We start from the raw sequence: 13,280 nt of genomic DNA, 5'->3' as shown, positions 1-13,280 counted from the left end.
GGACGTGGAGTCAACCGCACTAAGATTTTTGGACATTGCTTAGATTTGATCTTCTCAAGCTGGTCCCGAGCAGACCGTAGAATCACCAGTAAGAAAATAGCCAAAAACTCAGTAATAAAAGAGGTCATTTTTTCCACCCTATCATGAAATGTTTGCGTACTTACCCCATCATTCCCAACTTCCCGTCGTTCAAGTGTACCACGTAACCTCCGGAATCTCATCCAACAACACCCACCTCCCCAACTCCCTGTTCTTATACGCCACCGGATCGTGCAGGGTATGCGTCCTGATATCCCTCCAAAACCGATCCAAGCCGACCTTCGCACTGGTCGCCTTGCTCCCCGTAACCTCAAACACACCACTCGTAACCTTCAAGCCCGTATCCGTCGTCACAACCTTGACGCTCGCAACCAGCTCCGCGAACTCGCCGCGCTGGCGGGCGGACAGCTCGGTGCGGTTGTCGCGGTGGCCGTGGGCCGGGTTGTGGTGGTTGAAGGTGGCGTAGAGCTTGGAGGCGGCGTGGCCGGCGCGGTCGGCCAGGGCGTCGGCGGCGGCCAGGTGCGCGTGGAAGTTGCCGTAGCGCTCGAGGATGTAGAACTCGTCGAGCGCTGACTCCTTGTTGTCGCCGCCAAACGGCCACGCGCGCGTGTTCTTGCGCGTGTAGGCCGCCGCGTGGTCGAGCGCGCCCTGCGCGATGCCGAGGTAGAAGTTGGAGAAGACGAGTTGGATGCTGTTGCGTCGTTTGTTAGCTTTGTTAACCAAAACTGAGAAGGGGATATACGTACGTCGGCAGTAGCAACGAGGAAAATGGAGTTCCCAAAACCTTCGGATCAGGCTTCCTCGTGGTGCTATCCCACCCCAGCACGTCTGTCCACGGCACCACGACGTTGTCGATTTTGACGCTACCGGACTCGGTCAAGCGCAGACCAACGTTGTCCCAGTTGTACGCGAACTGAATACCCGGCTGCTCCGTGCGAACAACGGTGAACATATGGTCATTAGTGCCCTCCAACACACCCTCCAGCACCGTCAGGTCAGAGATGACGCCACCGGTGTTGAAATTCTTGAAGCCATTGAAGATCAAGTTGTCGCCCGAGGGCGTAGCCTTCAGGTCGTTGTCGCGCGGGTTGACGGCGCCGCCCAGGAACAGGTTGTTGCCGACGATGTACTCTTGCAGCGCCTCGGCCTGCTCGGCGGAGCCGACGACGTTGGCGGTGGTGCTCCATAGAAGGTGGTAGCCTAGAAGCATGCCGATCGAGCTGTGAGACAATCGCCCCACCCGTCAGCAAGCGTGTCCCTCTCCAATTCGCGTGTGCCTTGCGCTTCCACCGCGGCGGTCCACGTCATTGGGGATCACTCACCCATCGCCCTTGGCGACCTCCCTAATGGCCCGGTAGCCGACCGCCCATGGCTGACCTCCGCCGCCATACTTCACGGGTCCGAGGAGCTTCAGCAGGCCCGAGTGCTTGAGAAGAGCGACTTCAGCGCGCGGCGTCTTGTTCTCGCGGTCGCGCTTCACGGCGTCCACGGCGAGAACGTCCTTGACCTCTGCCGCACGTTCGATCCATTCTTCAGCGGTGGTGGGGAGCTTCGACCACTTGAAGCGGTATTCTTCGTAGATGGCGGGGTCGGTAGCAGGGGGCGGGATGCCATCTATGTGACCATTGGCAGCCATTGTGAGGATATCGCGCTAGATGAGACGGGTACGAAAGAAAACAGCTGAGATGAGACGAGATGAAAGCTCAATTGGCAACCAATTGAGGGCCAACGGGGAGGGAAAACACAGACAATTGATGAGAGATGATGAGAGAGAAAATGTCAAGAAGAAACGCAAGTTCAAGACGCAGACATGGCAGCTATAACTATTCAAGACTGCGGGTCCGGAAGACGCGCTGCAGCGGAGCTGCGCGCAATGTCGCGATTCCACCCAAGCATCGCGAAGCGGGGGTCGTCGATGGTCTGAGCGATCTGCAGGGGTCAGCGTCGAGTGGCACTGCAGCTTCGTCCTGACTCCCGAGCTTGCTGTGATAAGCACCGTCGATAGGAGGGGCAGAGCGGGGGAAACGCGTCCGGATCACGGTTGGGGTTTACGCGCGCTGCATGTCGCAATCTTAGTCGTCCCTGACATCATAGCAGTCGTGCTTGGCACGTGATTTTCTCATCTAGCGATAGTAGGTATCACCAAAACTTGAGCCTCACAGGCTCGCGGTGCTACCCCGCTGAGCATTGGCAGGTCAGACTATTGATACCCATCTCGCTATTGCTCTTCCTCCAGTTTTCCGATCGATGAACCTCCAATCTTGCGGATACTCACGACGCAACCATGCTTAAAACAACAGACTTTGCTGGAAAGTTCAAACTTTCGCCATATCCTACCAGTTTTGCCAATGAATGGGTAAGCTTATTCTGCCGGCTGGGAAGCGAGTCAGACAGCTCTGTGCAACCATTGATCAACAAAATGAGCTACCGGATATCTGAACGGTAACTTCTCAGGCTCTTGATTGATCGCACGACGCCATTGATCAAACCCCAAAGGACAATTTACAATAAATTCGCTCAATTGTATCATCAACTATCCAGGCGAATTTTATACAATGAAAGCCGAAAGCAGAAAGGCAATGAAGCCGATGGTATCCTACGTCGCCTAAGAAACTTCAAATGTATCCTGTCCACAACGCCTTGGATCCGGGATTGGACTTGCTTCTACTATCCAATCATCCTAGCGCCGATTATGCATCCCTCAAAACCATGCAGCTGAAAATTATTATCCTCCTCCTCCTCTCGTCGCTAATTATGCATTCTTCATAGTTGGGTCTAAGCTTTCCCTCGGTTATCGTTTAACCGATAAACCACAGCTCAACTCCCATGACGTCGAACTTCTCGCCTTCGTCGCTGAGAGGCTCGTTGCCGAATGTAGGGCAGGAGCTGGAGATGCCGTTCTCGAGGTTGTCGTCTAACCAGAGGCCATAATGACCGTCACTGGTTGGAACAGGTCAGCATTACCGTTTCCACATAGGGCGGCAAGAACACTTACCCTCCGCCTACACTCAGAAACCCTGTCTCACAGAACATCATGTAATCGTTTACGCCGCTGTACGGGAATGCTTTGAATCTAATTCTCTCGGGTGTGCTAGCACCGCTGCCACCATTGCTCGGGGCATTCGAGTTGGGCGGGCTTAGGTGGTGTTTCGGCTGTGCTATTGTCGTCATGCGCTGGGCGTTTGTGGTATCGGCCGAGGGTGGCGGCGGGAGCGAGGCGAGGCTAGGCAGGCCAGGCAGGACGTGAGCCCGCCACAGGAAGCACTCGCCAGTGCCGAAGAAATGCGGGTTCGGGTGCGGAGCGTCAGTCAGGTATGCGCCAAATACCTAATCGATGTTAGCATTGCTGATTTCCTCGATGTGCTGAATTGGTGGGGGGGTTCGACTTACCCCGCCATCGCCGTCTCTAACAACCAAGACGTAGCCCCCACGCTTCCCTCTGAGCTCCTCGCAATTTTTGTACAGCGTCGCTAAGCTGACGCCGTCCTGTTCCAAGCTGTACGCGAGCTTCCACGTTTCCACCAGCTGCAGGCGCGGCGGGATCAGCAGCCGGATCTCCTCGGCGAGTTGGCGCGACAGCAGCTTCGAGCGGTCGCTCGTGCCCTCCTTCCAGCCCTCCAGATTCAAGGGCGACAGCGGCGGCGGCTGGAACGGCGAGGCCTGGCGCCGCGGCGGCGTGTAGACGCCAGGCACACGGCTGGTGTTCGGTTTCAGGCCGCCCATGGAGGCCGACGACAAGTCGTTCGACGACGAGGGCTCGGTCGAGATGCGCCGCAGCAGGCCGGAGACGGTGCGCGAGACGGGGTAGGTGAAGAAGGAGCCGGCCGAGTAGCGGTTGGTGTTGTTGGACGAGCTGGAGCGGCCCGCCTGCTGGCGGGAGGGGCGCTGTGGCTCACCACCAACGTCCGACGACGAGATCGGGGCGTAGGCCGACATGTGCTGCTGCGGGGGAGGATGCGGGTGCTTGCGGCGAGGATTGGCCAATCGGTTGTGGGTGGGTGTCGCGTGCTGGTGGCTCCTTCGTGACCGGCCGGGAACGAGCGTGGAGAAGTTGGCGTAGGCAAACAGAGGGTGAGCTGATGTGCTTGTTGCGACCAAGTTTCATAGGCCAAGCCGGCCGACCCCAGAATGTGGCCTGAGCTCCCAGCCACCAAAGACGTAGGGCTGAGTCTGGCCGCGGGCATTCCTTCGCTGCGTGTCGATATTAGTTCCTTTTTTGTTTTCAGCGACCGCCGCAACTAGCCGCGCCGCGCTTGTGTCTCCTACCTCGACCCCGAACTCCCACCGTCTTTATACCTCGCGCAAAGCCAGAGCCAAGCCTCAAGAATTGCCTTTTCCGGACACCTGCACTACGTTACGTAAAGAATCGTGCAGTAGGCTGAGTATTTTGCTGGGCATTACAAACCTCCGATGCCAAGACTCCAGACATGCTTCTCTTCTCAAGTAAAAATCCCGATGAGTTGGCCATTGAAGCTGGGCATTACTAACTTTCCCGCCGTTGGATGGTTTACACGAATCGTTACATAAGCGCATCACTGCGCTCCACTCTGTTATATCATGGGCAAGCTTCTAGGTCACTGTTCCCGGCTGATTTTTGCCTTTCGTCTCTCAAACTCGGTGGCACGGGGAAGCTTGGCGGATAGGCCTCTCGCCAGAAGTTGCGAACATAGATGTTGTGTCCTGATCTCCACGGTCCTATTTCTTAAAATGCCACGAAAGCAACACATCCTTATACCATGTGTACTTGAAGCTATCGTCCGGGCGTGAATGTATAATTAATTAGGACAAGGGATAATTTCTTTTCACCTTGGATATGTTGTGAACCAATAATACTAGAATTAGCTACGGCAGCTACTTGTCTGTTGTAAACCCCTCCATAGAAATGAGTGAATCAGTCACTAGTCCGCCCAAAGCACGAGGCAGCATTCTTTAACAACGGCTCCTACACAATCTAGCCAACAAAATGACAGCCGTATTGCCTCCCCCGTTCTCTCTACTAGAACATCCATTGTATCCTTGCATTTTTCCCACTTATCCCTCAATTTCTCCCGCGTGGCCCTCAGTGCCTCCCTGCACCTCTCCGGCATGGCTCTCAGTGTCTCTTTGCACTTCTCACACCTGGCCGTCAGTGTCTCTCTGCACCTCTCCCGCGTGGCCCTCAGTCTCTCCTTGCACCTCTCCCACTTGGCTTTTAGTTTCTCTCTCCGAGATAGCGGCTGGTCATCATCCGAAGACGTTTCTGACCAGAACGACTGATATGCGGCCGCTCCGTCAGTAATGGGTACCATAGTCTCAGGGCTGCTTGTTGGCTCTGCAGTGTTGCGGATCTCTGGTGGAGGATTGTTTCCTGCTGATTCGGAGTTGTTCGGTGGTTGGCTCCCTAGGGATGTGCGATGCGGGTCGTTTTCTGCGGGCCCAGAGTTGCTCGGCGGTTGAGACCTTTCATCGTTGCCGCCTTCTGGTGGCATCCTGGTTTCTGTTTCTTCAGGGTTGCTTTCACCCGGCGTTTGAGCCTCCGTGTTGTTGCCTTCCTGTGTTGGTGTATCATGTTTTCTTTCTTGAGGATCACTGTCCAGCTTTCGAGGCTCCTCATCCGTGTCGTCCTCCGGTGTGCTGTCATCTACCCCTTCAGGGTCTTTGTTCACTACTCGGAGCTCCGTGTGTCCGGGGATATATTCCGATCGAATATACTCTGGTTCTATGGAGTCGGTCGTCGCTGTCTCGTAACTGTTCCTTGGTGGCTGGTATCCTTCTATTGCCTCAGGTTTTCTCTCTTGCAGCTGAAAGTCTTTGCCATTATCGTCACTCGGGGTTGGATTGCCGAGACGGGGGTCTGGGTCCTCTTGTACTGAATTCTCTTGTGCTTGATTATCTTGTACTGAGTCCTTTTGTACTGGATCTTCCGGCACCGGTATTTCTGGTAGTGAATGTTCTGGCGTCTGCTGTTCTGGTGGAGGCTGCCCGGGAAAGTGTTGTTCGGGAGCGAGCTGTCTGCTTACGGGCTTTATGGGCATTGGATGTTGGAGCTCTGGCTGTTTCGACATTGGTAAGGATGATCCTGGGTATTCTGTTTCTCGATATTTTGGCACTGTGACTTTTGCTGTTGGAATAATAATGACTGGCCGTTATTATCCTGGACGTTGATCTGGTGGTCGTGAACCGGGACTCTTGGAACCGCTGGCACCACGACCCCGAGGCCAACGAACGCGGCAGCAACGAGCGGGCAGTGATATACCGCCTCGCACCCGCCATATTGCATAGCGAAGGCAAGTAGGAGCGCCTGGGCTTCGAGTTCAAGCTGAGCAACTGCATGCTTTCGCCAACCTGCTCGCCGCATACCTAGAGGCCAATGCCATCGTGAACGAACGCCTCGTGGATGCATGGTACGACATCGACGCGCTCTATAGTTTCCATAATCCGCGCCATAATGGAGAGCATCTGCGCAGTTTTTAAGATTCGTAAGTTCTGGTACCACCGCGCCTTCTAGCACGATATTTGGCCCCCTTTATGACGACAGCTTCGAGCTCAACACAAAAGACCGAATACGCCAAGCATTATGAGAGGGTACGCCATCTCATGCCTGCTGACCACCATCCCTTGCCGGCGGACCGCCGTCTCGAGTAGATGGTGACCAATGGCTGGAGTGACGTCGCTCGTGATCATCATCAGCGTGATCCGTGATTGGCGAAACTGAAGAAAGTGTCGGTCGATAGCTGCCGGATTGCGCAGTGCTATGGAAAGAATGGAAACGACATCGCTGTGGTTGTGGCTTATCGAATCAAGAAGTCCTTATGGAGAGAGGTGCGAAGCGCCCGAACCCTCCTTCCTGCTATAGGCGGGGAATTGCTGTCCTTTCGAATCTGTAGCCCGCCCAAGGTAGAAGCGGTTACCTGCACCGAGAGCCAGACGGAGGCTATTAGTCCAGCTGGCCATGCGGCGAGTAGGAGTAGAAGGATTTCCGAAGCAAGAGGCAATGATGACGATCATTACTACGTAGCATTTCCTTGAAAAAACAGAGTGGAAGAGAGACCTTCAATTGACAATGGTATCGTTGTTGATTGATAAAGGCCCTAGGATGAAGGGCCTCGATAGTTTCGAAGTAGCATTTAAGTTGTGCCAACTTCGTTGTCCAAGAACTCGAAAGTTTGGCTTCTAGCGGCTATGGTTTGGTGTATAGCCTAAACACAGCGTCGCGCGTGTGATTGCGTGCCCCATTCTTCTACCAACACATATTTTTGGCATCTATCCCACTTTCACAGGGACAATATTTCAGTGGCGCCATCGTTGGATGTGGACTGCGATAATCAAGAGCCACCTCATGCGGCGGCAGGCTGCTGCAGCTGCTGCATCTCAGTTTGCAGAGTGATGATCTGTGAAATGTCAGCACCCCTTTCAAGGCTCGAAAATGGGGGCAAGCCAACCTCAATCTTCTTCTTCTCGCTGCGCTCCTGTATCTCGCTGATCTGTCCCTCGATGCGCTTGCTACAGTCGTTGTTAGTCTGGACATTTCCAAACTACGTGATATTGCAACGAATGCTTACATCTCTTTCTCAATAAACTCCAAGCGCCCGCTCACAGCCAAAACGGCCTCGGATTTGTCCTGCTTCAGCAACACGGGGCCCACGAGCTTGTAGATGTTGGCATCGTCGGCGATCTTCTCGAACTCCTAGTAGCGTGGGTGAGCGAAAGGTCGGCATGGCGATTTCGAGGGCGCGAACCTGCTGAACGCCCTTGTTCTCTTGTTGTTGCGACTCGAGTTTCTGGCGACCATCGACAACGCTCTGCAGTTCTGCGAAAGCATTAGCAAGGGCGGTAGCAAACGAAGCGGGGGGACAACGCACCACTCTGGAGCTTCTGGAACTCGTCAGTGAGGTCCTGCAGCTTCTTCTGCTGCTCCGCCATCTCCGCAAGTGGTGTCGAAGCCGATTGAAGGAATGGGTGCGGTGGGAGGGGTTTCGCGGGCGGTGGTGGACGGAGAGAGCCTGGTGCCTTGGCATTCGCGGGGCGGCAGTGACATCGGCCCTGCTGCGTGCCTCTGCGTCCGCTCGCCGCTCCAGCTCAAAGCGCAACAACTCTGCCTTGCTCACCCCATCCGTGCTGTTACGCTTCTCGTCGGTAAATTTTCGCTTCGTTCCCCACTTGGGCCATGACTGACATTCTCAGGCGCGCACTTCTCCCTATCTGCGCTCCAGCTCGCGCCCCAAACGCTGCCCTAGCAACCGCCCGCTGATCGCTCTATAAACGCCGACATCTGCTGCATCACCGCGCAGGCGCCAGAGCCTCGACGACAGCGAACCCTGCACAGCTACTCTGCCAAACCTGGTCACATTTCGTGCCCCCGAGTCTGCGACATCGAAAACGTAGCGCACTTGTAGACGCGTAGCCAACTTTACCAGCTCACAATGAGCGGCACCGACTTCCTCGGCCGCGCTATCGACGTGGTCAAGAAGGCAATCGAGAAGGATACCAATGGCGACTATGAAACTGCCTACCAGCTGTACTACCAGGCTCTCGAGCTGTTCATGCTGGCTCTGAAGTGGGAGAAAAATCCAAAGTCCAAAGAGATGATCCGCGCCAAGGTTGGCGAGTACATGGAACGCGCCGAAAAGCTCAAGAACCACCTCGCTGAGAACGACACCAATAATCGAAAGAAACCTGGTGCGATAGGCGCGAACGGCAAGGTCGCCGGTGGCAGTGGGAAGGGTCAGGGTGGTGGTGACGACGAGGAAGACGCCGATTCCAAGAAGCTGCGCGGTGCGCTCGCCGGCGCCATCCTGTCGGAGAAGCCGAATGTTAGGTGGGAAGATGTTGCTGGCTTGGATCAGGCGAAGGAGGCGCTGAAGGAGGCCGTTATATTACCCATCAAGTTCCCCCACCTGTTTACGGGCAAGAGACAGCCGTGGAAAGGTATCCTGATGTACGGCCCGCCCGGTACCGGTAAGAGTTACTTGGCCAAGGCGGTCGCCACAGAGGCAAACAGCACTTTCTTCAGCGTCAGCAGTAGTGACCTGGTTTCGAAGTGGATGGGAGAGAGTGAACGGTAGGTCCCAATTTTCCCCCCTCGCTTTCAATTCTAACTAGTGCATAGTCTCGTCAAGCAATTGTTCAACATGGCAAGGGAGAACAAGCCCTCGATTATCTTCATTGACGAAATCGACGCTCTGTGTGGTCCTCGTGGAGAGGGTGAATCGGAGGCATCAAGACGTATCAAGACGGAACTTCTGGTGCAAATGGACGGTGTTGGCAAGGATTCCAAGGGTGTTCTGATTCTTGGCGCAACAAACATCCCATGGCAGCTCGATGCCGCCATTAGGAGACGTTTCCAGAGGCGTGTCCATATCAGCTTGCCCGATCTTCCTGCAAGAATGAAGATGTTCGAGCTTGCAGTTGGCACTACGCCATGCCACCTGAAGCCCGAGGACTACAGAGAACTTGGCCGACTAAGCGAGGGATACTCGGGTAGCGATATCAGCATCGCTGTGCAGGATGCGCTGATGCAGCCGGTGCGAAAGATCCAAACGGCAACGCACTACAAGAAGGTATGGGCATGAATTCTTGTTTGCGAGTTTTTCTTACTAATCTATTTGTCAGGTCATGGTGGAGGGTGAGGAGAAGCTCACCCCTTGCTCGCCGGGCGACGCTGGAGCAATGGAGATGCAATGGACGGAGGTAGAATCTGACCAGCTTCTGGAGCCTCCGCTCATGCTGAAGGACTTCGTCAAGGCCATCAAGAGCTCGAGGCCTACGGTCAGCGGAGAAGATCTCACAAGAAACGCAGAATGGACCAAGGAGTTCGGTAGCGAGGGTAACTAAGAAGGCGGCAGTAAGAATGGTTTTTGTTTTGCGTACATAGCGGCTGGGTGGATGGGCGTTTTACTGTAGCTACGGAGAGCATCATATACCAAGTGCACGGGGCAGCACGAGTCAGGACGTGGACCCTTGCTTGCTGGCATCCTCCTCCGCCGCATCCTCCGCATCCTGTCCCCTTCTGACCCTCACCTGATCGTCTGTTGTTTACTTGCGGTCGCGCTGTGGGCTGCTGTGGAATGTTCATCTGCAAACTCCGAGGCTTCCCAGATTGATCCTTCGATAGTCCGTCTTCTTGAGCACAAACGCACGTCAGCTTCCTTTGAGCTCCGCGTCAACCCCGGAAGCTAGCTCCAAAAGCAACAACACCATGTTGTGCAACCTAGCATTGGCAGCTGCCTGCCTGTTCGCCCACCAAGCAAGCTGCCATGATGCAAGCAGCCATTCTTCCGCAGCCGGCGCTCCCGCAAAAAGGGTCGCCGTCATAGGTACGCACACAGCAGCCTAGCTCCGCCCGTCAAGCTCCCCCCGTTACCGTCGAACTACGCATCGAATGACGGGGTTGACGGCTGACACCACACCTGCCCGTAGGCGCCGGCGCCGGTGGCTCGTCCGCCGCCTACCATCTGTCCGAGTTTGCCTCGTGGGCCGGCATCCCAACCAACATCACCGTCTTCGAGCGGGCGCCCTACATCGGCGGGCGCTCGACGACCGTCCACGCGTACGATGCGCCCTCCATCCCCGTCGAGCTCGGCGCGACCATCTTCGTCCAGGTCAATACGATCCTGATGGATGCGGTGGCGCGCTTCAACTTGTCGTCGGATGGCTTCGGCACCGCCATTGTCGACGACGACGAGGAGGACGATAAAGAGCGGGATTTCCTGGGCGTCTGGGACGGGCATAAATTTGTCTTGACCACCCCTGAGGATATGGGATGGTGGGATAAGGCGCGGATGCTGTGGAAATACGGGCTTGCGCCGATACGCACCATGCAGCTGATGAAGAAGACGGTGGGCGCATTCCTGGAGATGTATCAGGAGCCGCATTTCCCGTGGACTTCATTGTCGGAAAAGGCACATGAGCTGGGACTAGTGGAGGCGTCTGCGGCGACAGGAACGGAGTTCCTGAGAAAGAATGGGATTGGGGAAGCTTTTGCACATGATGTGGTGCAGGCAAGGTATTCAATCACGTCAACTTGATATACAAGACAACAGCTAACTAAAGTCTACAGCACCCGCGTCAATTACGCTCAAAACTTACCCCTCGTCAATGGACTCATCTCCATGGTCTGCATGGCCACCGATGGCGCCATGAGCGTCGACGGCGGCAATTGGCAGATCTTCTCCAACATGGCCACCGTCGCGACCAAGGACATCCGGCTCAACACTTCCGTCTCCGCCATAGCCAAGCAGTCTGACGGCACGTACAAGCTCACACCGAAGGATGCATCCACCAACGAGCTGCAAGCGTCGGAAGACTTCGACGCCGTCATCCTCGCGGCGCCCTACCAGTTCGCCGACATCGACTTTACGCCGCAGCCCCAGCACGTGCCGGACACCATCCCCTACGTCCAGCTGCACGTCACGCTCTTCACCTCGCCGCACCGCCTCGCGGCGTCAGCCTTCAACCTGCCGCCGGGCTCGCCGGTCCCGCAAGTCATCCTGACGACGCTCGCGCCGGGCGACGTGCCCAACGACGACAGGGACGCAGACCTGCCCAACAAGTCGCACGTCGGCAGCGCCGGCTTCTTCAGCATCAGCACGCTGCGCGCGGTGCGCAACCCCGCCACCGGTCGCCGCGAGTTCCTGTACAAGGTCTTCTCGCCCGCGCCCGTCACCGGCGCCTTCCTGGCCAAGATCCTCGGCGTGCGCACCGACTTTGACGACGGCGAGAGCGACCTCGGCGAGGACGTCGTCGGCCGCCAGGGCGACGTGACGTGGGTTCACCGCAAGGTGTGGCACAGCTACCCTTACGAATTCCCGCGCGTCACGTTTGAGGAGTTGAAGCTGGATGAGGGGCTGTGGTACACGAGCGCGATTGAGGGCTTCATCAGCACGATGGAGACGAGTGCGCTGGCTGGGAAGAATGTAGCGAAGCTGGTGGTTGATGGGTGGGTTGGTGGTGATGAGAAGGGTGCGGATGGCGCGGAGGGTGATGAGGGTGATGAGGAGGGCGTGAAGGAGCTCTGAGAAGCTTTGGAGAACCCCCCTGAAGGAACGGTTTAGCCTCTGAAGGGGTGATGATCATGTTGGGATTAGAGAAGGGGTCTTGACTAGAGCAGAGAATAGGGGATTCGCGAATCGGCTTATTTCATGAGATGGATGCAGGTTGGAGATTTGGAAGGGCGGAGAGTAAGCCGGGTTTGTTGATCAATCGCTACGTTACGAATTCTAGAAACACTGGTTCTTCCTTCGCAAGGCGGCCATCATACATGTTCCCTTCCATCTTGCCGATCTGTCAGAGAAACATTACCAACCCCTCCTCCAGCATCAGCCCTACCCCATATTAAAACCAACACCGCTGACTCGTCTACCGAGATGCGCACAGAAGAACATCGAACCAGTTCCCTTCGTATTCGGCAAGCTAAGAACTGCCGACCCTTCTGACAACGACGATTACAACAACTGTTGTGTCACCTTTCTGGCTGCCTCGCCTCCGCTCCACCACATCATGAATGACTCGTCTGGACGCGTCGGCGTCGCGGCTGTGTGCATTTTATCTCTAACAGAGCCGACTTGCGGGTTTTTTTGCGATTTAATATGAGCATAGATTGTTGTTCTCCACATCGTCTGCGACGACGGCGGCTTTGCGTTGGGCATGAAGTCTACCTTGAAGGTTTGGGCCGGAGAGGAGAGCCGAAGGTCGAGGAATGGAGGTGGATCGTGCGGCTTAGCTAAGACGGGACAGGGAGGAAGGTAGAATCATGGGCACACGATGGATTGCATAATGTTTTGTACTTCCTATGAACGATGCTGCACTCCTCACTGATGGGTAGTCAAAGCAAAACGGCGAGAAGTAGATGTTTCGCATCTGTTCAGATGCAACTGGGTCCTTGGATTCAACTACCCACGCCAGCAGGGTGCAATATCTTTAGCAAGGTAGGAGTTGCAATGCTAACTTTTTCTGCGCGTCGCCGAGGGTAGAGGGGAGTAGAGCAAAGAGGAGGAAATGATTGCTCAGGACAATGAGAGAGCAGTTTTCTTGCTCTATTCTCTCCACTCCCCTTTTGCATACGCGTTGCTTCCTCATCCAAATGAACTATTGAGTCAAGTAGCATATTGACCAACTCCTCGTCTGCTTCTTCTTCGGCCGCAACATGAGGTGGAGAGTAATACCAAGCCAAGCTAAACCAAGCCACAAGCGTTCCACGGATCTTTCCTTCAAGCAGGCGAACCGTGGCTGCACGATGCATCTAGATCAAACACGTGGCTGTC

The 13,280-nt window shown here is 55.5% G+C and overlaps 4 protein-coding genes across 4 annotated transcripts; 1 reads left to right on the top strand and 3 right to left on the bottom strand.

Moving 5' to 3' along the window:
* Nucleotides 1-189: 189 nt before the first annotated feature.
* LTHEOB_11692 (Thermophilic desulfurizing enzyme family protein) lies at nt 190-1,675 on the bottom strand (the record flags this gene model as incomplete). Its single annotated transcript, XM_035508476.1, has 3 exons — nt 190-730; nt 786-1,259; nt 1,362-1,675. 3 exons carry the CDS (start codon nt 1,673-1,675, stop codon nt 190-192), a joined length of 1,329 nt encoding a protein of 442 aa, XP_035365684.1.
* A 1,162-nt stretch (nt 1,676-2,837) lies between these two features.
* On the bottom strand, nt 2,838-3,975 carry LTHEOB_11691 (Oxidation resistance; the record flags this gene model as incomplete). The annotated part of the gene is made up of 3 exons (XM_035508475.1): nt 2,838-2,979; nt 3,035-3,366; nt 3,430-3,975. 3 exons carry the CDS (start codon nt 3,973-3,975, stop codon nt 2,838-2,840), a joined length of 1,020 nt encoding a protein of 339 aa, XP_035365683.1.
* A 3,380-nt stretch (nt 3,976-7,355) lies between these two features.
* On the bottom strand, nt 7,356-7,941 carry LTHEOB_11690 (Prefoldin subunit 6; the record flags this gene model as incomplete). The annotated part of the gene is made up of 5 exons (XM_035508474.1): nt 7,356-7,409; nt 7,461-7,521; nt 7,581-7,705; nt 7,758-7,828; nt 7,881-7,941. 5 exons carry the CDS (start codon nt 7,939-7,941, stop codon nt 7,356-7,358), a joined length of 372 nt encoding a protein of 123 aa, XP_035365682.1.
* A 500-nt stretch (nt 7,942-8,441) lies between these two features.
* LTHEOB_11689 (Vacuolar sorting ATPAse protein) lies at nt 8,442-12,035 on the top strand (the record flags this gene model as incomplete). The annotated part of the gene is made up of 5 exons (XM_035508472.1): nt 8,442-9,079; nt 9,128-9,578; nt 9,631-9,844; nt 10,438-11,023; nt 11,078-12,035. 5 exons carry the CDS (start codon nt 8,442-8,444, stop codon nt 12,033-12,035), a joined length of 2,847 nt encoding a protein of 948 aa, XP_035365681.1.
* Nucleotides 12,036-13,280: the final 1,245 nt, after the last annotated feature.

Source organism: Lasiodiplodia theobromae, assembly GCF_012971845.1.
Source record: "Lasiodiplodia theobromae strain AM2As chromosome Unknown scaffold_52, whole genome shotgun sequence".
Lineage (NCBI taxonomy): Eukaryota > Fungi > Ascomycota > Dothideomycetes > Botryosphaeriales > Botryosphaeriaceae > Lasiodiplodia > Lasiodiplodia theobromae.
This window is presented reverse-complemented; position numbering and strand designations above follow the sequence as displayed.